This window comes from Coloeus monedula, assembly GCF_965178545.1.
Source record: "Coloeus monedula genome assembly, chromosome: 12".
NCBI classification, from domain to species: domain Eukaryota; kingdom Metazoa; phylum Chordata; class Aves; order Passeriformes; family Corvidae; genus Coloeus; species Coloeus monedula.
Window position 1 is genome coordinate 2605481 of NC_138792.1, and position 26707 is coordinate 2632187.

Below are 26707 nucleotides of genomic sequence, written 5' to 3' on the forward strand. Positions count from 1 at the left end.
GTCCTGCCAGTCTCCCATGCCGTGTGGGACTAAGAGGCTGGATCATGAGCATTTATTTCACATTTACAGCCCTTGGTTATATTCAACAAACCAGCGCAAAAGCTAACCCCCATGTGACACCTAGAACCCAGCAATGAAGGAAACAGAAGAGCTTTCCCCCACACTCCAATCTAAACACCAAGATGTGCCACTGTGCAGGAGCCTGGGGGCTTTCACCACACCTTATTCCCACATGACTGTGAAATGGACCATGGCAATCAAGATTAAGTTGTTTTAAATGCAAACTCAGGTGTTTCTTCAATTTTTTAATCTACAGAACAGCTTCCAGAATGAGCCCATTAAAAATATCGACAGTCCTCATTAGCGTATGAGCATAGCAAAAATAATTAAATAACTGAACTAAACCAGGATGCACATATTTGCTCCCAGAAGATTTTTTTAATTGCTGGACTACCTAATTTATAATCATCAATGGCTAATCACTCTGGAATATAACCTGCTGAAGTGCCTAGCCAGCTTCTGACAGTCACTTCCATTAGTGCAGGCACAGTGTTTCTTGAACTGACTGAAAAATGGGAAGGAGAAAAAAGAGGAAACTGAAATTTCAGGACAACATCTTCCTCTATCAGCAAATTTAATTAAATGTTTGAAAAATCGTGTCCTAAAATTTTGAAGGGCATTAAAACCAGCAAGTCCAGAACATTTAAGTTTGAGCCTCTTGAGTTTTTGCTTAATAAAATAAATGCTCATTCATTTCATGAATTCTAGTTTTCCATCAAATAGAGCTTGATGCAAAAGTGAAAATTCATTACCAGACCATTAAAAAATGCATTCATTGACCACTTCCTAACACAAAAATGCCTAGAAACTAAAAAGTCAAAGAGATGAACACACATATATATAATCCACAGACTTAGTATTAGCTTTCTAGTTCAGAAAATCTAGTCCAAATCCACATTTAGTGACACGTGGCAATTAAAACTGATCAGCAGGGACTGGCATTTCTCACATGAAAATAAAATCATTCAAAAGGAAAACCGGAATATAATTAATACTTCTATTCATCACCATGATAACATTACTGTTTGTTCCCTAACAGCTGAAATACATCTCCAGGAACACCAAACAATACTGAGTATTCAGGTATATTTTAATGTATGCAAATACTTGGGTAAAAGATTTGATCTGCATCGACTTTAGCACTCAGCCTCTTGCACAAGTTTCAAAATTAAAACCCCCCAAAATTTACCCTTTCAGTCCTGCTCATCTCATCTAGCCAGTAATAAAATTGACTGCAGTCCCTGAGAGAATTCTGCCTGTCAGGAAAAACTAATCAAGGCGGGTGACAAAAAAAAGTTACTCATAAACAGCAGTGATCTGGGGGGATAAAAAAGTTTATTATCAAACAGAATTACAAGCTGAGAGTTTATGAAAGTTCATTCCCTCAGTCTTTGGGATACACTTCCTTCAGCGACTTTGAAAAATGCACATGAACTACTGAAAGCTGGACTTAGTTTGAGATAATGTACTCAATACTTAACTTGCAATAAAAAGTAATTCACTGAAACATTACAGCCTTCCATAGCTGACAGAAAGCACTCCAACTCCAGTTCCGCACAAAGCGGCAGAACTAGCTGTCAGCACAAGTTACTCTCTATACATACACTCACCACACATCATGTTCAAAGACACTGAGGGGTTTAACGTTTGTGCCCAAAGAGACCCCACGACACCCCCGGTCCCTCCGCACGGGAGCCCCCGCAGGGCTGACCGGCCTCCGGGAGCCCCCGGCCCCCCCTGCGTCCCCCGGGGACCGGCACGGCAAGGACGAACCGGGCGGCGCTCGCAGAGCCGGCGGAACAGCTTTGCGGGCACCGGAGCCTCTCAGCCCCTCACCGACCACCCCTCAACCCTCTCAGCTCCTGGCGCCCCCTCAGCCCCTCACCGCCTGCCCGCCCCGGCGCCCCCACGCACCTGTTCGCCCCCCGGAGCAGCTCGGGCCCGTCGCCGCCCGCTCCCCACCGTCCCCACGGAGAAGCAGGCGACGGCGGCGGCGGGCGGCGGGCGCAGCAGGGCCAGGGCGAGCAGTAGCCGCCGCTTAGGGCAGGCGGCAGCCACCAGGCCCCGCGGTGCCCCCAGCACCGCCATCTTGCGAGGGCCGGGGCGAACGGGATTGTGGGACGGCGGCGGACCCGCGGGAGGGGCGGGGCGGGGCGGGGCAGGGCGGGGCGGGTGTGCCTCCCTCAGGGTGCCGTGGCGGGAAGCTGAGCGCAGTTGCCCTCACAGCCGCCGCCCTCACAGCCGCCGCCCTCACAGCCGCCGCCCTCACAGCCGCCGCCCTCACAGCCGCCGCCCTCACAGCCGCCGCCCTCACAGCCGCCATGGCGGGAGCCCGAGAGGGGTTGTTCTCAGACCTGTCGTGGCGGGCAGAGAGGGGCTGCTCTGAGCTCCCCCTGGCATTCTGTGAGAAGGGCTGCCCTCCACCATGGTGGCCCAAGATGGACAGCCTTGAGCCCCACTCTGGTAGGGACTGCCCTAAGCCCCGCCATGGCACCCTGAGAGGAGCTGCCCTCATTCCCCATGGTGCCACGAAAGGGGGTGTCCTCAACCATGGTGCCCTGAGGGAGCAGCCTGCAGTGCCACCACCACGGCACCCAGAGGTGCAGCCCTAAGTCTCACCATGGCACCCAAAGAGGGGCAGCTCTCAGCCCCACCATGGCACCCAGAAAGGGGCAGCCCTCAGCCTCACTGTGGTGCCCAGAGAAGGGCCGCCTTCAACCCTGCCATGGTGCCAAGAGAGGGGCTGCCCTGACCCCAGCATGGCAGTCTGAGAGGGGCAGGCCACAACCTGCCACAGTGCCCTGTGGGGAGCTGCCATCCTCCATGGAGCCCAGAGGGAGGCAGCCCTCAGACCCACCATGGCATTCTGCACATTCCCATGCTTTGTACACATGCAGCTGGACACCGACAGTACTGCAGACAGAAAAAGGTGCTCGAGCTGGCACATAGTCCCTCTGGATTTTGGGTTCCCCACTGAGCAGCTGCAGTTTCCTTGCCTGGGGTGCAGACAAGCCCTGGCCTGCAGCACCATGAGGGAGCAAGGGCCGGAGGGGAATGTGTGGATGGCACGTGGGCTGGTACATCTCCGCACAGACCTAATCCTGTATTCCCCACCCTTCCCAGTGTTAAATTCTGAGCTACCTCAGAGGCTTCCTCCACCCCACACAACTCAGCCGTAGTTCCTCTGAGCCAGAATAATGCAGCAGTAGTATGGTTCCTAATTAAACACCCATTTAGGAAGATAGAGCTATGCCATGGATGACGTTTCCGGTGCCCTATATACTCCCATGTGATCGGCATGCAGAGCTGTCAGAAGGCTGTAACTCTGTGTGGCATTTCTAATCACACAAAGATTTCTTAAAAGCTACCAGAGCTTGACTGCTGGTGCTCTTGCCTTGAGGGAGAGTTGTAAGCTCATTTGCAGCGGAGAAAGACAGACAGACAGACAGAAAGGAAGAGGACAATTGGCTTAAAGTCGATTTTTAATGAGGCAGGATTTCTCTAGTCTGTGCTTTGATACGCAACTTTGCTCCTGACCGGGATCCACTTCAAACGACAGAGGTGACATTTCTCTGGCACTAATCTAATTCTTCATCATAATTGCATTTGGCAGAGCTGGGTCTGAACAGTGCCGCCCCGTGGCATCGTTCAGAGGGATAAACAGGAATTCTGGGCTTCTGGCTTCCATACATCCGCCTCCTCCCTTATGCTCTGCTCAGCATGGAAGTTTGACCAGGCAAAACGGGCTAATCATGACTCTGTCTGGGGTAGCCTGGACAGACAGGCTGGCCACCATGGCAGCATCTTTTGAGTGATTTCAAATGTTTCTGCAATTTTTCCGCATGCACTGCTGAGATGCCTTCGTGCACAGCGTTTGTGTGCACACACGGTGCTTTATGGGTCGATCCAATGTGCAGCACAGGCTCTCAGCCCTATGAAATGTATCCAGTGTTTCAACCAAGTCAAGCTCTTCGGACACAACATGGAACATCCTGCATGTGGATAACAGAACCCTGTGCTGTGGTATCACAGGATCTCACAGTTCTAATGCCTCTAATGGAGACATACAAATCACTTGGCAAATGTTTATTGTCAAACTTCACAACGCCTGCATCATCTCAGCCTTGTCATTGTTATTTTTTCTACACTTTTCAGGCTAATAAGGTGCTTCATATATTTGATATGAGTATTCTCGCAAATTTTACTTTAGCTGCTCTTCCTTCTTTAATAACTTTCCCATGCTACTGGCTTTATTTCCTCCTGCTAATGTTTCAGTCTTGTTTCCAGTCCTGATCTTCTCTTTCTCCACTTCATTTATGTGATCCCAGATTACTGACACCTGTATGAGGCACTGCACAAACCCTGAGAGACACCCAGGGTGAAAAGAGCCCATATTCCTGTAGTAGTTACAACCTCTATCCCAGAGTGACTGAACCAGGAGAACAGAGCTCATGATAGAGACACAGAAAGCCAACAGAGGAGTTTTATGAACTTACACTGTTTAAAGTAGCTTGCCACAAAATAAATATCTATTTCTCTGCAGATTTAACTGTGGAAGCAGAGATCTCCTTGGAGACAGACAAATCAATGCCTGCTCTGGAGCTGGCACTCTGGAAAGATGACAGAAGCAGCTCAGTTGAAGTAATAGAAGCTCTGGGAATGGAAATAACTCACCACAAAGGAGATTTGTGAATAGAATCCTAAAAGATACTTAATTTTTCCAGGAGCTGTGTAGACAACAAACCAGGGCTTGCGAACAAGGTCAGTGTACTGAATGAAAACACATTATTTTTTTGGTTAGAAAAGTTTACAGAAGCAGCTCAGCAAAAGAAATACAACACCCATCTTGTGGAGGTGAAATAACACCTTATTTAGAGTTGCTTAAAGTTCTTAACTTCTTTCTCATTAAAGGTGCTTAATATGATTCTAGCACTGTAATGAATTTCACTTCTACCAACAAGTACTTATTACTCCAGGTGTAAAAAAACAGAGTACAATTTCATAAAGTCTACTTATAGAAGTAAGATTTATAATTAATAACATTCCTATAAAATGGGAAGAATCAACACTGAATTCCAGATAATCAGTATGCCAAAGGGAGACTGAACCCTCTACTGTGCATGGTAACATTGACAATTCCAGTTATAATAGGCATCATCCTAAAAGAAAGCTCCCCCAGAGCTGTGGGAATCAAAATCAATTCAGGAGTCAGGCTAAAGGAAAAAGAAAAGTGTTAATATTCAAACATCGTTTAGAATCAATAGTATTGGAAGGGTATGAACACAAGGAGGGGAATGCTTCAAGAAAGTGTATGAAGCAAGAGAGAAAATTAATGAGAAGAAAGTAATGTGAAGAAAATAAAAATAGGAAAATGGGACAAGGTTGGGGGCAGATAGAAGGCCTTGTTCAGAGGTGTAAAATAATTTTGGCAAGCAGAATGTCTGCTGAAAGGCACAGTGCTCTTTTGGAGATAGCAACTGTTGCACTTATTTCTAGAAAAATATGAACCATTAATTCTCAAACCCTGCATTTAAGAGCTGAGCAGCTGCACACACTTTGGAAGTGCAGTGTGAATTATATCTCACAGTTAAATAAATAAGTAGCATAAAAGAGCTGTATTTTAGAGTGTGTTTGATTGTCGTACAAAAATGACATGTCCAGTTGTTTTCACTGAAAAGGTGGTCAGGCATTGGAAGGGCTCACCCAGGGCAGTGGTGGAGTTACCATCCCTGGAAGTGTCCAAGAAACAACTGGATGTGGCATGTCAGGCCAGCAGAGCAGAGGCATCCAGCCTTGCCCGGGTCATGGATTTACTGCCAGTGAGAAGATCAAACCTCCAGTGAATCCACAGCAGCTTTTGAGTTCCTCATGTCCTGATCCCTTTGCCTTCTCCGGGTTTTGTTCCAGCCTGTGCTCTGGCTCACTGCAAATACACCAGGCCACACCTGAGACTTTTTGGTTGTTACTGGTTGCTTCTGCTTTCTTCTTCCCTTTTTTTTCCCCTTTCTCTCCTGCTAATGCAGTCACTTCCCTGAAGTGGCCGAGGTTGTTACTCCTGCCAAGGGAAGGAGGGCACACAGAGCCTTCTGTGCACAGAGCGCTCGCCTTGGCCCAGGCACAAATGGGAGCTTTTCTTTCCTCCTGTTCAGAAGGCACCAATAATGAGGTGCTTGGCCATGGAAACTGGTAAGAGAAATGCACAATTTAAAGGAAGATTTACAATATGAAGTTGAAATGTTGGGAGGAAGGTGGGGGGAGAAATGGAGGAATAGGCAGGGACTGATCTGGGGGGCTGAGAGCCCGCTAGCAGCACAGTTTAATGGGGCCAGGAGAGCCTCAGAGACTGTGACTGTGCTGGAAGTGTCTGACTTGAATCAGGAGGTTTTCAGCCTTGGCAGGCAGGGTTGGGTGTCTTTTGGTGTTTGGTGGAGCAAGGAGCCTGTCAAGGAATGGAGAAGCCTGGAAACTCCTCTGGGACCCTCCTCACCTTCGGTGCTTCCACAGCTCTGTCAGGCCCATTGGAAATTTGTCTTTCCCAGCAAGGTCAGCATCAGCCTTGAGCATCTTCTGGGTGTGTCTGGAAGAGCGGGGCAAAGAGAAGGTGTGGGCTAACCATCAGCTCTGCTCCTGCAGCTGCTCTGAGCCAGTGCTCCGGGAGGGGACGCAAACAGCCAGGAACGCTGGGGGAGTCTGTCTGCAGCCAGGGGCTCGGCCTGCACTGCTGGTTTGGGTGGGTTGGGATGGTTTTCTGACACAGCTGTAAGGCTTGCCAGGTGTGCCAGAGAGGAAAGGAGAAATTCAGTGTGTGGCAGTTCACGATTCCAGCTTTGTTTCTTCTTCAGGAACCGCTTCAGCTTCTGCAAGAAGGACTCACTGTTTGCAGGCTCAGCGTTATTTCCCACAGCACACGGCTGGTTTTGAATCACACACCAGGATCTGGGAAGGAAAGAGGAGGAGAGAAGGTGAGTCCCTATCTTTCTCATTCAGTTTCCTTTTTTAAAGTAATTTTTCTGGAAAAAAAAGGCTTTTTATATATATTTGTGCCACACGTCTATATGCCTCTCATTTTAGACAGTCTGTGCAGAAAGGTGCATGGATTAATTGAGCTTTACACTTTTGAGAATTGCTGCCACTAAGTTTCTTAAACTCCTCTTTTTTTAAGAAAAAAAAAGGAAGATTTAAGAAATCAGAAGCAACACAAACATTTCCCTACCTGAACCTCCCCAGTGATCAAAATTGTAGAAGATTTTTCAAACCTGAGTTCTGACACAAACAGCCACTAGGGGCTTTTTGTACATCCCCTTGTTCCTTTCTAGAGTTGTCCTGTGCATGGCAAATTCTAACCAAAGGTGGGGTTAACTGGGCTGTGTGTAAACAAACAGGCAGTGGTGAGGTGGCTCCTGAGGTCTGCAAATGAATAAAGCAGCACAGAAGTCCCAGATCTGATTGCCTTGGCAGACAAGACCCAGACAGGAGGAACGAGTTCCTGCCTCTGTGCCCCATTTACCTGTGGTAGCAACCTTAAAACAATTCCAAAAATCGGAACTGTGCTTCTCCTTGGCCCACAGGAAGGGCTTGAGTGAAAAGCAGAGCCTTCAGTTCTGTTCCCTGTTGGCCACTAAGGGGAGCTGCTTATTGGCAAATTCGGTTGTGTGATCAAGGCGTTTAAACCCCCCCAGAACTGGTCGTGCTCATTGTGTTACAACCACTGTGTGCTGCACAAATCCTGATTTCAACTTTGCTTTTGTCCTCCAGGGTGAATAACTGCATTGGATTTTCTAACTACAAATTCTTTCTACTGTTCTTAGCCTATTCTTTGTTGTATTGCTTGTATATTGCTGCAACAGTCTTCAAGTATTTCATTAAGTATTGGACAGTAAGTCATGAAATCCGGTTCCTTTTTCATCTGCTGTGAGTCTCGTGGGCTTTAGTGACTCTCGGTGCTTTGCTGCTGCCAGGCAGTGGAGGGGCTGCATTTTCCTGGGAGGTGTTTCCCTGGGCCCTTTGGGAATCCAGCTGCTGTTAGATGTCCAAAATGCACAAAGCAAGAAGCAAGTAGCCTTCAGGAATTTCAGACTGCAGATTAGCTTCTGGCAGAGAGGGTATATCCCTTCCCTGTCCTTGTGTTTGCACGGGTGTCTCTTGCAATGTTTGGCATTGATTTAAGATGTAAGATCCCAGTGTTGATTTGTACATATTTACTGAGAAGAAAAAAACGGGTCAAAAAACCTTGTTCATTTTCTAGTCCACACAGGCCTCCTTCCTCAATTTAAAAACAGAGTGAACCAAACCAGGCTTTAATTCAGCTCCCGCGGGCTGTCCCGGGGCGCTGTCGTGGAGCGCGCAGTGCAGGCACGGCCGTGGCATGGCCTGGGCGGGGCCGGGGCAGGACGTGCCCGCCCGGTGCCGGTCCCGCCCCGCGCCGCGCTCCCGCCGCGGGCCTGAGCGGCGGCTCCGGCCGCCAATGAAGCGCGGGCGGCGGGCGCGCTTCCCCCTCCCCGGCGGCGCGCACGGGGGCGCGGCCCCGGCGCATGGAGGCGATGCCCTGCCAGAATCAGCGCCTCGGCCCGCGGCCGCAGGATGAACCGTCGGCGGCCGCTACGGCTACGGCGAGTGGCGGCTCCCGGCTGATCCGCTTCGCCGAGCCCAGCGAGGACAGCGGCTGCCCCAGCCCGGACAGCAGCAGCAGCAGCAGCAGCAACGGGGTGGTGGTGGTGCCGGCGGCACCGGTCCCCGCGGGGGAGGACGGCGCGCCGGCCATCGGGCCGCAGCTGAAGCTGCTGCCCATGAACGACCAGCTGCGGGAGCTGCAGACCATCATCAGGGACAAGTGAGCGCGCCGGGCCGGGCTGGGCCGGGCGGAGGCCGCGCGGGGACGGGCAGCGTGGGCTGGGGAGGAGCCGCGGGAGGCTGGGGAGACGGAGGGGGTCGTCGCCTGTCGCTCACCCCATCCCTGCCTCCTCCAGGGAACCGCAGCCCCGCCGAGCCGCTCTCGGCCGGCCCCCGGTGCCGGCTCTGCGCTGCCGCCGGAGGGATGCGCGGTCCCCGCCGGGCCCGGGGGCCGAGCCCGAGGCCGGCAGTACGCGCTGCTGTGCCGCGTGTGCCGGGTTGAACGCCCGGGCCGGCTGCGCGGCCATGTCTGGTGACGCGGGGCCCCAGGGCAGGGCAGCGCTCGCCCCGCGCCCCAGGGTGGGCAGCGCTCCCGGGGGCTCCCTGCCCACCCCCGCCTCGGGGCTGTCAGGGCCTGACACGGCGGCTCGAGGGGTCTTAAAATCCTTCACAGACTTGGACGGTCCCTGATGGGGGGGGAGGGGGGGTTTTGCTCACCTCCGCCCCGCGGGCGGCTCGGAGCTTGCGTGCCACATCATCAGCGCAAGGAGCGTGCAGTGCCATGTGTGTGTAAAGCCCTTGAGAAAGGAGGCTGTACCTTATGGTCACGCGGGCGGGCCCGGCAGCAGCTGGGGCTCGTTACCGCTCTCTGGAGATCGTATCCTGCAGGCAGGATGGGGCAGGGAGCCATTCCCAGGCTCTAACTGGAGACAGCTGTGAGCACTATGTTCAACAAGGCAGTTCAGGTGTCGAGCACGTCCCTCCCACTGATCATGTCTGCAGCTGTGCTTGTTCAGCACTTGGAAGGTGATAGGGTAAGGTATTAAATATAGCATGCAACATAAGACAAACTTCACTAGCATCCATCTGTTTATTAAAAACTACTAGTTTGCAAGGACCACCAGCTAAGAGGTGTGAAATTAAGCCTATCAATAGAGTGATCAGGTTCTGAATAAAACCCTCTCTTCCTGTGACACAGTGGCTTTGTGACATCTGCAGTAAGTCATTCCAAAGACACTGTTCTTTGCTGTGTTTCACATCTGTCCATCTGCATAGTCCACATTTTGCTATTTTCTGACTCTTGAGGCTTGACTTTGTAGCTAACAGCAATACATTTTTTAATGCAAAACTGATCACCATTTCTCAAAGACGATACCTCCATCAATTTTATTAACTTAGCGGAGCCTTCTTACCTTAAACTAGTTTGTAGAGGATTTTCCTTAATTTTCAAAGCCTGGCAGCAGGAGCACCAGAGGCAGTGAGTCTTGATGTCAGGAGGGCACTTGTGGCAAGACCACACAGAAGATCCCTGCATGTGAGAACACCTTCCTGGCAGCTTCTCTGTGGAGCAGAAAGGGGAGCTGGGAGTGGGCTAAGCAGAGAGAGAGAGAGGAAATCCAAACTAGGCTTGGTGGTGGGCTGTGAAAGGTTTTGGGGTTAGTGAAAACCGTATAGTTTTGCTATCTAGGCAAATACTAGCAATGTAATTACTGCACTCAAGGTTTTATTATTATTTTGCTGTACACAGGTTTTGACCTCTTTGAAATACATTTAAGAGGTTTCTGGTTACAGTGAGCTTATCCAGAAAGCAGCAGCTGCGATTTTAACTTGAAGGATGTTTTTTAGAGTTACATCAGCTTCATTGCACAAGACTTTGGTAAGAGGAAGTCTAGAATAGGACTTGTAAACAATGAGTTACTCAGAGCAGCTGCAGCAATCACAGATTGTACTTTATTTTGAGTGTGATGTTGCCCTGGCAGTGGGGATGGAACTGTCACTTCCAAGCTCCCTTCCCAACCATGAGGAAAATCAGGCAGCAGCCTGCTCAGAAAGGTAGGCTTTGTAGGTAAGGACAGTAGGGAAACATCGTTTTTGTATTCTGTCCCAGGAATTCAGCTGTGTCTCATTAAATAAGAGACCTCAGACTGGCCTATTTTAGTGCCTGTCATTTAGAAAGATGCTGAAAGAAGAGGATTTTTTAGGCACCGTTCATTAACCTTTGCCATGGCAGCTGCCCTGAGACAACTCTGTAGCCACTGTAGCATTCAGACCAGGTGCTAAAAGAAACTCCTCCTCAAAAGAACCGTGTTTGTGAACTGGCAGCACTGTGGCTCAGAGCAGCTACTGGTCAAAAAATCCAGTTTAAGCTGATAGAGGGGTATGTTCACATACAGTGCTTGGGAAGAGGGAGAAGCTGTGTCATCTACAGGCAGTTAGAGCCCTGTCACGAAATCTTTCTGGATTAAAAAAGAGCAGGTAACACCTTAACTCAAGGAGAATATTTAGGTTACTTAACGCTGTAGAGGATGGATGTTCCAAGTACAGCAATACCTGAAAAGGACAGACATTAAAAGATAAGGGACTGGGGGTGAGAAGTGGAACAAAAGTAGGGATAAAACCAGGCAAATTGGGTCTCTTACTGTAAATGTGGAAGGGATAAATACTCAGATAGCTAATCCCAGTGAACTACAAGGTAGAACCTGCTGTGCCTACATGGAGCTAAGTATGGTCAGGCCAGATGCAGAAGACCTCAGGGACTCTCTTTTGTCCATAGCATGGTCTGTTCAGAGAAGTGGCAAGCTCTTTTCTTGTTCCTGAGAGGATTCAGGGAAAGAAATCACAGCCTTTCAATTGGAATTACTGCAAAGAAAAACCCACCTTCATGTGGCTGGTCATGGTGTCTTGTGGGATTCAGAGGTGGCTGGCTGGGTCAGGGATGTCCTGGTGGATTAACATGACACTTTTGCTTCCTTAAAATTAACAAGAATCTGATTTGTGTGCCAGAGTCGGGGAGATGGATAGATCACCTCAACTGTGCTTGGGTTTCCTCATTTTCCCTCAGGTTTGTCACTTTTCTGTCCAGCAAATACTTAATGGGGGCAGGTGCCTTTTATACTGAGTAGGATATGAACCTTGAGTGCTCTAATGGGATGTGAACTGATGCACTGAAGTACTGAACATTCTGGAACAGTTTGTCTCTGTACAACGAGGGAATGATCTCAAAGTCATTTCTGGCCTCACAGATGTGAAGCAGGGATCTGGAAGCTGAAATGAGTAGAGCAGTGATGTGGTCATTAGGTCAGGTTGGTAGTGTCATTTTAATTACTGATTTAACAATAGATATGATTTAAATCCAGATCCTTAAAGGTTCTTGTGTCTGTTGGGTGAGATCATTCTGTGGTGTTCTGGTAAAGCTTCTTATTCCCTAAGGAGCAGAGTGATAAGGTAGAAACACAGATGGCAAAGTGGTTGGATGTGCAGTCCTGGCTGGGCACAGAGCAGGGGGATTCAGGAGTGTGTAACTCACCTGTGCTGGGTAAGGACAACTGCTGCAGGCAGGGAGAGGGGGGATCCCTCTACATCCCAGCCTTGGCATGGAACAAATTAAGGACTGCAGTCCATTAGGTGCGGAAGTGCTGCAGGTAGAACATGGACCTGTTGCCCAGCTGTATCGTCTCCCTGAATGCCAACAGCTTGTCCAGTGCCTTCAGTTTTGTTTAAAACCTTGTACAAATCCTGGGAAGTGGCCTTTTTCCAGCCTGGCCCTCACCCTGGGTGTGTCTCAACAAGTTCTGGGAGGCAATGAGGGAAACAGGAATTACTGAAGCCACATCACCTGCAGACCTGTTTGTGCTTGTCACTAGTACCAGGTGCTAAAGCAGGAAGGAACCCTGCAGCTGCTTTATATTACAATACAGTCCCCAAAACCCATTTCTTCTCACCTCCTAAGGCAGACACTGTGACATCCATCAGCCACGCTGCACTGCCTGCAAAAACAAACTGAAACTCATTTATATTGTGTAACACAATATTCATGCTACAAGTTAGGTTTTAATGCCTCATATTTTTAGATGTTGTCTTGTTCTTGATTAAGCATCTGAAACAGTTTCTAGTCTGACATGAATTGTTACTTTATGTATTCCTATCTGGTATTTAAGGAGAGCAGTTACAGTGTTTTCACATAAGCTCCTTCTTTTTTCTTCCTCGTGGCAATTCTCACAGGATGTGGGGTTTGAGGTGTGGCCACAGCTTTCCAGCTGCCCCTGTACGCCAGGTCTGACATTTTCTGTATTACTGTTATTTGAATGCACTGTGGTTTTCTGTTGCCCTCCCCCCCCTCAAAAAGCAGGTATGACCAATTAAGGGTGTTCAGTGAACTGTGCATAGGAACATCTGTGTCTCTGCAAGGACAGGGGGGTTGGTTTAAGGCCTCAATCTGCATTAATATCTCAGAATAGTCACTCTAAACATGTATCACTTTGCGGTCAAAACTGTGGTCTTGACATTGTTGGGTCTGTCTTACGCCCATTTGTGAAATTCGGCTAAATTTTCTGAAATGCCACAGTCTGAAAGAACCTAGATGTGCCACTTTGCTACTTCCCTCTTTAAAAAATACCGATCTACACCATTGATGGAAGTATGAAACTTTCCAAAAATCTTAATAGAATCGAGTCATATAATTGTAGGAGTTTGGGGTTGGGTTTATTTATTTTTTTTTTCCCCAGTTTTGGGGTCTTTTTGAGCTTTGTCTGTCTGGTTAGTGTCAAAAGAGCAGAAAGTTAGGAATATCCTGTCATTACCAGAAAGAAGGAAAAAATAAAAGTAAATGATATTTTTAACAGTGTGTTACTAGCACAAGGAAAGAAACTAGATTAAGCTGATGCTCTTCTAAAACCTCTTTTTTAAAGTGGGAATAAGTGACTGGTTCCCAGACAATGAGCAGGCAAACCTTTTGACTTTCATTCATGTAAGCATGAGGTGTCTCAGATTCTCGGGGATTAAATACAAAATGGTATTTAAGGAGACATGCAGAGTATCAGGGTTTGAAAACACAAGAGAGATTAATAGATTTCATTTAAAAGTACCACTTGCCGTGTTGGTGCTGTGTCTGAGCGTTTTCAAGGCCACTGTCCTGTGAGTGTTGGCTCCTTGATTGGAAATGTGTCCTATTCTGGTGTAGTGAGAGTTGCTCTTGGCGTGGGAAGCAAGGTGTTAAAGCTGCTTCTAAAATTCAGGCTTTTAACCTTTCATTTTGCCTTCTGCAGGGGCCAAAAGCCACACAGGCGCATGAGCAAAACTAATAAGAGGCAGAGAGGTGTTTTCATGGGAATGCTCATTAATCCCTGCTCAGTTTAACCTCACATTCACTGATCTAGTCACACTCAGTGAATTCCAGATAAGATAGGATGTATCTCCTGCTTATCAGATGTGTTGTCAGCCCTGGGGTTAAGGATCTGCACTATCATTGTCCCACAGTTTCTGACTGACTGGAGGACAGGCAAGCAAAGCTCCCTTACTCAGAGCTGCAGGGAATGCAGGAATATCTGAGCTTAGGAGGTGTTTTGGAACTGAGCTGGAACAGCAGTCCCCATGGGAAACCTACAGAACATCCTTCTTTAGTGTTTAATTGCTACTGGTGCAGAGCAGCAACATTGCCAGCAGCAAGAGCCAAACCCCAGTGCTGGGTCACTGCATCCCAGTCTGTGCCACCAACCAGGAAACCCATGATGCAGGACCTCTGGGATAAATTCAGTACATGATAGGAGACTTCTCGCTGAACTGCCTTAGAATATAGTATTTAATATTGTATTTAAGCAATGTTCTTAAAGTTGTTCCCCAACTTAAAATGTAATTTATTGCCTTTTTCAGGAAATCCAGTAGAGGAGACTTCGTATTTTCTGCTGATCGTCTGGTAGGTGGAGAATTTCTTCTTGATATTGTACTTTGCAACTCTTCCATAAAATGAGTCTTTCAGAACAGAAGAATGGTGGTGTGAGAACAACTTTTCTACCCAAAGGAAATTGCTGTGTGACAGCAACTTTCTGTGTAGAGACTTCTGTTCACTGTTTCATCTCAACGGGTTCCAGAAACCATCTTATTACCAGACACAGCTACTTGAGGACAGAGACCTGTAGTAATTAGAAAATTCTGTTCAAAAACAGATGCACAGAGGCTGGAGGTAATTGAGTTTTATTTTGAAACAGCACTTTTGATCTTTTGAACAGAGCAGTACAATTTCTTACTGCCTGGATGTTAGCAATTGCTTGCGTGCAGAAGTGCCTCCTGGCACTTGTTGTGTATTAGATTAGTAGCTCTGGGTGCATCCACATGGAGAATTTGTCTTTAGCCATATGGTAGTTACTGGCAGGGACAAAGCAGTTTGAAGTTTTCACATGTTGTAGTAAGTCAGCACAAAAACTGTAGGGAGTGCAGCTTTTATCTCATTTAAACTATAAGCTTAAAGAAAACCCCAGCACTTGCTACCACACACACGTTTCCTTGTGTCCACAAGGGTGTTTGCTTTTTGCAAATCCACTCTCATTAACAGAGGGAAGAGTTCTTCCCCTTCCAGCAGAGTCCATTCACAATTACAGCCACAGCAGGCAGGTTTCCTGTGATGAGCACAATCTTAATCCAGGCCTGATCCAAGCTTGCTCAGGTTTAGATATGACCACAACCTAAGATTGTGACTGCAGTGCTTTTTATTTTCATGGCTTTGCACTTTCCCTCCTGCTTTCCCCTTCTTGAGGATGTTTCCTGCATTCCAATACCTTATTGACAGTAATTAGTGTGAAGGACCTTTTTTCCATGTACCTTCTCACCTTTCTTGGCTGTCCTGCCCCTGTTCTGAGGCAAACACTGATTTCCCCCCCCCCCCCCCCCCATTGCTGGAAGCTGCAGATCCAGACATTAGTTCAGGCCCTTACACCAGTGTCCTCTATGGGCTGGCCAGCAGAGCTAGAGAGCCTCCGTGTGCTGGTCCTGCAGCTCTTTGCCACAGAACCTGCTGCTCTGTTTTCCATTTTGTAGGAGGAATTTTGCACGAAAGAATATGTAGGACTCTCATTTTCTGAATATTTTTCCTGGGTGTGACAAAGAACAGTTATAATTTCATGTGGGACGTGGTCTCTACTAAACTTGGCAAGGTGCAAACAGTTATGACTTGCCACGTTTTCCACCCAGTGAGCAGAGTTTAATGGCAAGAGGCAATACATGAAAAGTGGGGGATTATAGGGGAAGAAAATACACCTTGTTGAAATAAGAAAATGAGAATAAAGTTAAGCTTGCACCTTGGCAGCTGTTAGAGGCAGTGTCTCCTAAGGTCACCAGAGGGAGAAGTCTTATGGAGGGATTCTAAAGGTGATGGATTTCTGGTGGCACAATTTCTTCTTCTGGCAGTTTGTTTCACACATAAGGGGATGGCACAAAGGAAATGTTTGAAGGTACTTGTGAGAAAAAGGAGTTAATGGGTGGTGGAGGTTGGCAGGGAGTGTCTGAAAGTCACTGCCAGGGCTGTGATCCTGAAGCTGAGAGAACTGAGGTTAAAGTCAAGGATGAAGGATGAAGATAAACCTGTTTGGTGTTTGTGAAGGAGGAGAAGCAGCTGAGGGAAGCAGTCCCTGGCATGGGAAACAATCAGTGCTTATGGCTGCTGGTGGTGGTGGAACTCGGGACATCTGGAACTCAGGGCGGGTGCTGGGAAGGGCACAGAGCTCCTCTCGGGGCAGGATGCTCTCCCTGATCCCAGCACCCACTCACTGTTGTGAGGTGACACTGGACTGGTGTCACCTCAGCTCCCAGGTGCTGGTGCTTTGCAGCAGAAGCACATTTGGGGGGGGTGACTGGAGGCCTGAGGTGGAACCATGAATTAATTTTTCAGCTCTACCAGCAGCTCCCTGTGTAACACTGACCAGCTCACTTCACCCTTCTCACCACCTGCCTCTTTCAGGGGGTGAGCATTCCAAAGTGGTTTGAAATGCTGAGCTGCAAAGATACAAAGAGGATGTTCTGCCTTCCCTTGAGCTTCCAAGAAAAGCCACACAAAAATGGGGTTAGAGGATTTTCTGCTCAGACTCTTCTACCTTGGGACCAAACCTTTACTTCCTGTTTCATGTGGGGCTGTAATAATATTGGTTTTATCTTCTAAGCAATGGCAGCCACCTCTCTGGGAGAGGAGCAGCTGGTTCTTGGGGCACGAGAGAAAAGAGGAGGAAATTAATCCCTGAGTGTGGAGGTGGCAGAAAGCACAGTGCAAAAATAAATGTTTTATCAACAGTGACAAGTTTACAAAGAATCCTCCCAGTCTGTGTAAAACACTGATAAAGTGTAGGAAGATCACAGAGATTGTTTGACCGTAAGACCTTCACTGGATTACTCTAAACTTTTGGCAGATTATGTGGAGCAATTCCAACCCTGACAGCACTACAGCAGGACGAAAAAAAGCTTTCCTTCCAAACCTGACAAAGAGATTAGCTTTTTTTGGTGAATTAACTCCAAAAAAAATAAAATTGGGTACAAATGTCCCAGAAACTGACCACAGCCTCTGAGTATGGCTGCCACAAATCCAACCCTAGGAAGAAAAAATTGTACTAAAATGACTAAGAATATCTCCAAAGAGACATTATAAATGTAAGGGACCATTTCTAGCAGAGGCTGCCTGTGTGCCAGGAACTGGGGCAGAATAGGACAGGAAAAACCTCCCAGGCTGCCCTTTTTCTGGAATAAGAACTGCCTGAGGTGAGCAGTACACCTGCTCCATCCCAGGAGCATTGCCTCACTTCTGCCATCCCACAGCAAATTTTGAATAGTCAGTGATGGTTTTGGTTTAAGCTCTTGCTTGGCAGTAGCTTTCCTTGAGCAGTTTTGGCCTGTGAATCTTTGGCTCACCAACCACGAGAATTTGCACATCTTTAGTACCCAGAGCATCCTTCAGGACAATCATCCTGGCTGCAGGTGGATGTACTTTGTACTTTGCAGGGCAGCACCAGGGGAGAGCTGGGGGGCTCACGAGCTGCTCCTCCAGCTGGACCATCCAGAAGTGCAGGGATTGGCAGAGCAGCCCAGGGAAAGCAGAGCTGGCAGGTGCTGGGAGGTGACGGTAATAGAGAGATTCCTAGACTTGTTGAGTTGTCTTTGGGCACTGGTGGTGTGTTTGCATTGCTGCAGCTTCTGTGGCTGTTCTGGCAGCCCAGCTGCAGTTTAGCCCTAGAAACAAGGATGTGAAAATAGAGCCTGGCTGATGGGGAACTTTCCCTTTCCCTCACCAATATTTCCTGTCAGCAAATGAAGTTGCATTGGTGCCTCACTCATCTGTTGAAAAAAAATTGTGATGTCTCTGCCTGCCAGATGTAAATAAAGGCAGTTTTATGATTGCTTATGAACCCCCTCTTCTCCCAATTTTGTTCTGCAATGCCTTTGTTTGATTTGTGGCCAAATCATAGGCTTCACCCCCAAAAGGTCTCTAAATTCAGTCCCTAACTGCTATTAAAGAGACCCTTTTAGACCCTTTGGGCTCACCCAGTCTTTGTAACTACTACTGCCATGTAGTGCCTTATCTCCAGAGATAACAATCCCTTTAAGCTGAGCCTTCTCTTTGGTTCCACAGATCAGACTTGTGGTTGAAGAGGGACTGAATCAACTGCCCTACACAGAGTGTACCGTGACCACTCCAACAGGTATGTGGGAAATCACCCCTGGCCTGGGTAGGACTGGAAGTGGAACTGACATAAAAATACATGGAATTATTACTAGAGTTACAGAATATCTCAAGGTGGAAGGGACTCAGAGGATCATTGAGTCTAACTCCCTGCTCCTCACAGAACTGCCTAAAACTGAACCCAGCAACATCCAGATGGTCCTTGAACTCTGACAGACTTGGTGCCATGAGTTCCCTGGGGAGCTCTGAGCAGGGCAGAGCACAGAGTAAGGGTCCCTTCTGGTTTAAAAAGCTACATGGTTCATAAGAACAGAACTCAGCAACACATTCAACATTGTCATTTCACTAAGAATTAAACTGGTCTTGCAAAACCATGATGAAAATGTACCAGTGTATGTGCAAGGTCTGTTCACCTGCCCACACCACAGCCTTGAATTAAAACTGATGACGTTTCACGTGCCCTTTAAGGAATAAGTACTTGGCACAAGCTGTATTGTTTTGCCTAAGTCTGGCCCAACAACTGGGGCCAGCTGGGAGTGAGGATGAGCAGGAAATGAAAAGTGGCTGTGGTGGCACTAGAGAAAACCTGTGCAGGAGTTGTGGTTCCTCCTATCAGCTGTAAAGATCTGTAAGGTTGTGTGCAGTACTCAGAGGCAGCTGCTGAGTGCAGCAGCAGGTTAGGGGGAACTCCTCAGCTCAGTGGTGTGACCCACAGCACACCTGTGAGACATGCACCAGCTGAGTCCTGTTCGCCTGAGAACTCCACTTACATTTCTGCAGGGTGCCATTCCCACTCTGCAGTAAAGCATTGGTGTGTCTTTACTTACACTTAGAGGGAAGATGGACTGCAAACCCTCAGCTGTGAAACCAGACAGAGTTCAGGCAGCCTCACTTTCCTGTGCTCCTTTTTACATTAAACAGCAGCTGCTTCATCTCTTGAGCACTGGTGTTGCATCTGTTCCCATCAGTCAGTGGGACCAGGACCATCTCCTCTCCATTCAGAGAGGGGAGGAGGGAGCAGCCACTACCACTGACCCCTGGTTTCTTTCCTCACAGGACACAAGTATGAAGGAGTCCGATTCGAAAAGGGAAACTGCGGGGTCAGCATCATGAGAAGTGGTAGGTGGTGTTGGCTGCTGAAGGAGCACACATGAAATGCTTTGGAAACCTGTAAACAGCTTCCTTTCAAAAATGTGCAAAAACAGGTTAACCCAGACCTGCCAGTTGTTACTCTTTTTTTAGGTGTCCTCGATAACAGAATGTCCAGGAATATCTGCCATTAACCTTTTAGGAGACAAACGGCTGGAACAGATTTCCTGTGGCCTCTTCCCTGGCAGCTGTCCCCTGTGAGGGGCCAAGTGCCCTCTCCTGTTTCCTGGCTGTGCCCAGGGCTGCACCCCAGCCACGCTCCGTGGGGGCAGAGTCCCTGTTATTGTCCAGGGCTGGGCAAACCTTTGGATCTGTGGTGTCAAATCCAGCGGCCCCACACTCTGTCACCGGGATGTCCCCAAACCCCACCCGCCCGTTCTGATTTCCAGCTCTCTCCTGTGAGAGCTCAGCACAGCTGGGTGGGAACACCAAACCCAGGGGCTCGGCAACACCGAGGAGACTCGGTTTGCTGTGAACAGAGGGAAAAGGGAAAGAGCTTCAAGTGTTTTAGTGCTTACAAGTGTTCACCTGCACGGGGGTGGGCCTGTCCCTTTGGGACTGTCCCTTTGGGACTGTCCCTTCCACTGCAGCCCCTCGCCCCTGAGCCCTTTGTCAGTGTGTCACCACCTGGTGCTGTGTTTGTGCTGCTCCTTGGAGGGGAGGCGATGGAACAGGGCCTGCGGGACTGCTGCAGATCCATCCGCATCGGGAAAATCCTGATCCAGAGCGACGAGGAGACCCAGCGAGCCAAAGTGTACTACGCCAAGTTCCCCCCAGACATCTACAGGAGGAAAGTGCTGCTCATGTACCCAATCCTGAGTGAGTGTCTGCCACCAGCACGGACAGCCAGCCTCCTCTGAACGCCGAGTGCCCGCATTGAAAGGAAAATGTCCACATTTCAGGGGCTTTGATTGGGTTTTCTGCTTGGTTTAGGTGACAGAGGAGGGAATTTATCAGGCTGTGCCAGGACACACATTACTCAGCTGCACCAGTGTGAATGCAGAGCAAATCCTTTGGGCATGGCTGTGTTTGGGAGAAAGGCTGAGATTAAGACTGGATATAAATTGAATTACATGAATTTTACCATGGGAAAAGACTCAAACTATGTTTTCTTAGTCTGAGACATTTCTAGATTAATATTAAAAGGAGTTTGTTGGGAGGAGGTTACTTTTCTAGTCCAAGTTCTGCCATTAGGAGAACAACATTTTCTACATGGAGTACATGCAGAGGTGATGCCTTTCCAGTGGGAAAGGACTGAATCACCAATCAGTCACACCAAAGTTACCACGGGTATTCTTGGACAGCTTAGGACAATTCATCAACCAGGGAACAAGCCCCTAAACCCTCTCCCTCTTTGCCCTCTCAGGTACTGGGAACACGGTCATTGAGGCTGTCAAAGTGCTTGTGGAACATGGGGTCCAGCCCAGCGTCATCATCCTGCTCAGCCTCTTCTCCACACCTCACGGTGAGTGTGAGGGGCACAGGAGTGAGCACAGGAGTGTCTGGTGGGGACAGTGACATCAGTCACACATAGCACAGGCAAGGCAGAGCTGTGCCGTTGCTCAGAGCAGGTTTGGGGTTTTTTGGCTGAATTGTAAAACTGAGCAAACAGCACCATGTTTGGTGTGGGCAGTGAGGAGGGGACTGAATGGCAAAACTGCAAATGGGAGAGAATTCCTAAAAGCAGGAGTTTGCAGCACTGCCAGGTCCATGGCTCACAGAGCAATGCCAGGCCAGCTGCTGTTCTGGGCCGTGGAATGTGGGGGTTGGTCCAGCACCAGAACAACCAGGAGTGGGAGCTGAATGGAGCAACAGAACAGGCCTGGCTGCAGGTTAAAGGGGATCTAAATGGGGAACATCTGCTTCTCTGGAGGAGGAAAGAGGATCTTGTGTGTTGTATTAGAAAGTGGCCATGGCAGAAATCGCTATCAGAAAGCTCAGCTGAACTGCAGAGCAGCCTGTAACCACTTCATTTGGAGTATGTGTGTATGGGAAAGGAAAATCCAAAGAAAACCTGAAAAAGCAATCCCGTAAAGTCAGGAAGTTTTACTCATAGATGGTTAGCAAAGGCAGGAACAGGAACTGGAGACAGAAGCACAGAGCCTGGCTTACCTTTGGAATGCTGCTGATCAAAATTTGACATGGGCTGAAGCACTGTAATCGTTATTGCCTTTGCTGTCTCTTCAAAGGTGCCAAATCCATCATCCAGGAATTCCCAGAAATCACCATTTTAACTACAGAAGTGCATCCTGTTGCACCAACACACTTTGGACAGAAGTATTTTGGGACAGACTGACACTCTTGGAACAACTGGATATGACTCTATGGCATTACAAGAGGTTTTTTCTACGTTTTATTACTTTTGAGTTGGTCGAGGGCATGTTTAAAAACATTTTCGGCCAACTAACTTAGGTTAGTGCTGGCCTGAACAGGGATCAGGTACAGTGACAGAGCACTCTGGCTACACAGTCAAGCATCTCCATGTTGGGGCTCTATAATTACCACACTCTGCTTTAACTTATTTATTCTTCTCCAGCCTGTCCATGGCCGCCTGCAAGAGCAAAATAAACCCAACTAAACCCCAAGGGAGTGTCCTTCATTTCTGGGGTCACTTGGCATCACTCCATCTACAGCCACTCCCAGTGCTTCCAAATCTAGGGGTGCCCTTGGATCTCAATGTCCTCCTGAGCAGCCACAGGGCATTTTGGTCTTTGGCTGGTGGCCAAGAACCAATGATACAACTCTTGGAATTTTGCTCTGCAAACATTATTCTCAAATAGTGAAGGTTCTCTTGCTCAAGGGTCCTGAATCAAGAAGATTCCTGTTGCAGCACAGGTGCAGACTGGGTGGGAATTGGGGGTGGGAGCAGCCCTGCCTGTGGAAATTCTATACATACAGAACTTGGGAGTTCTAAGAGACAAAACTTGTGGCTGGATCAGTCTCACCAACTCTTTTAATGAGAGGAAAACTGCAGCAAAAAGCTGAACTTGATTTCTAGTGCTGTTCACAGAGCACCAGGGCCAGGAGACAAGTGTGGCCCTCAGGGCTCAGCAGCCTTTCCAAAGCCTCAAGGCACTCATTGTATGGGTCCCATTAAACATCAATCTGCAGCCAAATCCCTTCCTGCTTTGGCTTGAAATCCCCTGGCACCAAGTACACCATATCCAGCTGGTCAGTACCTCCCCTTACTGTAACTTTGGGAAAATCCATAAATACAATATAGACCATTATTATTTTAAAATATATCCGTATTTTACAATTGCAGGATTAAGGAATGTTCTCTCAAGTCCCTTCTTACCTCTCATCAGGTGAGTGGAGTGCTGAGATCTGGGCTGCCCCCACCAATGCCAGCATTTAGTGAATCTTTTTGTCACAGATAAAGAACCTTCCCTGTTCCAAGCAGTAATTCCAATTAATTAAAGTTGTGTAACACTTCCAGAGAGGGAATGTTTAGCCTGAGCACAGGAAATAACCATTCACAAATCTAATGAATTAGCCAAAAATGGTTTTAATGCAGTCCTTGCCTGCAGTACAGTATAAACCATAATAAAAAACAACAAAGCAGAACATACAGGATATTCAGCTGTAGAAACCGTACAAACACTTGGAAAATGCCAGTGAAACTGCACAGAGCATCAGCATAGTCAGAACACTGGTCTGACAGTAAAAACAAGTATCCAAAGCTTTTGTAAAAACCGATTTGATATCAAAAGTCTCAATGCCAGCAGCAGCAGCATTAAACTCCTGAACACAACACCCCAAAGGTGGGCAGCAATCCCTGTGTGACATTCCTTGGAAAATAATCACTTCCTATTGAATTGGGGGTGAGGGATGTGTGTTAAGCCACCCAGCTGAGTGGCTGCACAGAGCAGTGCTGGCTGGAGCAACTGGCAGCCCCATGCCACACTGGGTTCCTAAAAAGCAGCTGGATGCAGTTACAAACCACTCCAGTGGGATTGCTGCTGTTTCCCAATTCTGTCAGCTCCATCGGGATGCAATGGGAGCACTGATCCCGCCCCAGAGGGAGCTCCCAAAGGGAGCCCTCTGACCCACAGCAGCCCCTGCAGTGGGTGTTCTGCTCCAGCCCCAGTTTCCTGCCAGGAAAAGCTCCAGCACATGAAACCCCCTGGCTTTTCTGGGAGGAAGTTAAACCCTCCTCCTGACATTGACAACACCACAGCTCTGCCATTCTCTGATCCTGAGATTTAGGTCACTTCTATCTTTGAGGGACCCACTTGCACCACAAAGAACATTTTCAGATGAGGACCAGCCATCTGAGCAGGCAGATTATAAATTTATAAAATAACAAAGAGCTTTTCTACTTCCTGTGTTCCTAACCCAAAGCTCCCTGCTCCAACAATAGATGTGGAATCACTCTGGGGTAGCTCTGTTTAGTCAGGCAGTGACTACAGCAGGAAGCTCCTCCATACTGTAGTTAATTCCAAAGAAGGATGGAGCTAAATCAGAACAGTGGAACAAGAGGTTCCAGCTCCTCACAGCAGCCCTTAGTTACAACCTTGTCCCTCCTTCCTCCCAGGGAAGGTCACCTGCATCAGCCCAGCAGTTCCTTACATCAGCAGCATTCCAGATGCTGAGGGAGTTCTCTCCTGGACACATCCTGGAGGCTCCCAGATCCTTCAGAAAAGACAGGGGAGGGGAATAATACACCAACATTTTCAAGAATCCTTTGGGCTTCTGTTTCTTTTACAGAGGGAAGTGCTGAGATGGGCAGCACACACCTTCCCCAGGTTAGAAAGGAGAGGGGGGGGGCCAATTTCATTGGGTTCCAGGCTTCCCGTGGGATTTAGTCCAAGGTTTAATTCAAGGAAGTGCTTCAGGAAGTACTGGAACAGCAGGGAAGCCTTCAGGTCAGATACCTGTGTGTTCCATGGGCTGTTTGACACCAGCACTAGATGCAAGCAGGCATTGCTTTTCAAGCACAGCTGGAATAAGAAGCAGAGATGATCCCTTTGTCCTTTCTGTTGGATTTCTTTTTTTGGTTGTGGATTTTTTCCCCTCTCCTTAATATAACTTCATTTTTTTTCTAAGAGTGGCTGTTACCCACTAAAGTTTTACAAATGCTGCTGTAAATCCTAAAATCTCATACAGAAAAAAATAGTATTTGAAAGAGCATGCAGGCATGAGCAACTTACAGGCTTGTATTTAAAATGTAAACTTACATTTTATTTCACAAGGTTTACATCCCAAATGGAAGCTGGAGAATGAAGAAATGAGGCTTTTAGGAAAGAGAAAATGCAGGAAGTGGGATCCTGCTCTAAAAGCAAGGCCAGCTGGGCTGATTATGGGAACCACAAACCAATACCTGACAAACAGCGAGATTAATTACAAATAAAATACGTGGCACAGCTGCATAAAATGACACCTACTCACCTTCACAGTATCCAAAAAACCAGCACAAGCAGCTCAAAGCTCAAAATATTTAACTGTATGTTCAGGAGGAAGAGGGAAGACTCAAAGTGGGATGGAAAAAGGACAAGAGACTAAAACCCTGCAGCAGTGGGTGTGAGCTCAGTGTTTGTGACCAGGGTAGGGTATGCAGCACTAGGCAGGAAGAGCCCATGGCAGAGCCAGTGCAGGGTCTGACAGACCAGGCTGGGAATGAAAACAGCCCCTCTGCCATGCAAATGCCTTCACTGATCTGTTCAGAACGAGTTTAGGTTTGCAAGTGTTCTGGAACAAAGCAGAAGCTGATAGAATTGGAAAAAATGTCAATAAAATTGAGGTATTTTCAAGTACTATGGATCCATTTCAAAAATCTGTACCACAGGAGTCACTGAAATGAAAGTGTGACCCTTTTGAGTTAATTAATTCTGGCTTAATACACAAGGTCAGCAGAGCCTCCTTCACCTGCTAATTAAACCCTTCCACAAGTGCACCAACTCTGCAGAGTAACTGCTCAGCACACAGTCACTGCTCTGTAGGATGCAGGGGCCCTGAGAACAGCTCAGCACATCACTCTTCTTAGCTAAATTCAGGGAAAAAATAGTAATTTTAAAATTTTTTCCCCTTGACATTTTACATTCATATCACATTACAGACTTTATGCATCAAGTTGTGCTTTCAGTCCAGACCAGCATATAGAGCTACAGAGCTGCAGCTGGTGTGGATTTTGCTGAATCCCATTCCTGTTTGTCCCAGGAAGCAAACATTCATTGCATAGTGCGATTAGGAAGCTTCCTGATTCTCACCAGTCACTCACCAGTGACTGCACCCCACACACACTGGGTACAGCCTCCTCAGACGTACAGTACTGCTCCCTGCCTAAAGGAAAACAACATTATCCTACTCTGAAAACTGTTCCAACTCAGCAAGAGAAACCTGGCAGTGCAGCGAGGGTTGCACAAGCCCTGGTTCCTTGGCCAGGACTGGACTTAGGACTCCTAATTCCACACAGAGGAACATCAATATGATGTTCTGTCTGGGTTTTTGTACCTGAATGTAAGTGGGAGAGAAGGGGGAGAGATGAGGGGGTGGCTGTTAGTGGTCAGTTATTTTAGAGGATGAATGCAGGAGTAGAGCAATAACACTGGAGGCATCACAGTAAAGTCCAACAAAAGTGTTCCCTCCTTTCCAGTGGTGACATCACTTGGGAAGGTTGCTCCTAGCTGAGAAAGCTTAGTGTAGATCCAGTGCTAAGCAGAGAAAACAGCCCCTGGATGGGGTCAAGACAGTTCCCTTGCTGCCTCCACACTGCTCCAAGCTGGAGTTCAACACCTTCAGAACCCCCCCAGTCACACAACTGACATCACAGCATCGGAACCGAGACTCAAACCTTAACAATTCTCCAGGTTCTTTGACTGTAACTGCATTTACAGCACACACCCAGACACTGGCAGTGAGCACCACATGGTGCCAATCCCAGTGGGAACACTTTGGCTGCTCCTGGCACACGAAGGGCTCAGAGTGTACCTGGAATGCTGGGACAGCAGCACCGGCAGTGTGAGATACACACAGGATGAACTGGAATCACAGGCCAGCTCCCAGAGCTGCAGTATCCTTGGTGATGGTGGGATGAGTGCCACTCCTGAAATGCTGGGATGGAGGGTGCAGGTAGGGGAGAGGTTTGATACAACAGCCCTTACGGTCAGTGCTGATGGCGGAGAGCCTCTGGATGAGGATCAAGGCATGGAAAACAAAGGAGGTGCTGCAGTGGGTTGTACCCCTGAAAGAGCCATGTGCAGGTTAAAAAAAACTACCACGCACTGGGCTGAA

At 48.0% G+C, this 26707-nt stretch overlaps 2 protein-coding genes across 2 annotated transcripts in view; one reads left to right on the forward strand and one right to left on the reverse strand.

The window, feature by feature from the left end:
- ABCB7 (ATP binding cassette subfamily B member 7) overlaps nucleotides 1-2158 on the reverse strand; it is a 39626-nt gene extending 37468 nt beyond the window's left edge. Inside the window, 1 exon segment of the mRNA XM_082289497.1 lies at nucleotides 1975-2158. Coding sequence (XP_082145623.1) covers nucleotides 1975-2148 — 174 coding nt within the window. The 5' untranslated portion in view covers nucleotides 2149-2158.
- A 6427-nt stretch (nucleotides 2159-8585) lies between these two features.
- UPRT (uracil phosphoribosyltransferase homolog) lies at nucleotides 8586-22051 on the forward strand. The gene is made up of 7 exons (XM_082289342.1): nucleotides 8586-8890; nucleotides 14539-14581; nucleotides 18275-18344; nucleotides 19382-19444; nucleotides 20132-20293; nucleotides 20841-20939; nucleotides 21664-22051. Exons 1-7 carry the CDS (start codon nucleotides 8592-8594, stop codon nucleotides 21768-21770), a joined length of 843 nt encoding a protein of 280 aa, XP_082145468.1. The 5' UTR covers nucleotides 8586-8591; the 3' UTR covers nucleotides 21771-22051.
- Nucleotides 22052-26707: the final 4656 nt, after the last annotated feature.

Coding starts and splice junctions, on each gene's coding strand:
- UPRT (XM_082289342.1), top strand. CDS start 8,592: ATGGAGGCGATGCCCTGCCAGAATCAGCGCCTCGGCCCGCGGCCGCAG. Junction 8,891..14,538: donor CAGACCATCATCAGGGACAA/GTGAGCGCGCCG, acceptor TGCCTTTTTCAG/GAAATCCAGTAGAGGAGACT. Junction 14,582..18,274: donor TATTTTCTGCTGATCGTCTG/GTAGGTGGAGAA, acceptor TTGGTTCCACAG/ATCAGACTTGTGGTTGAAGA.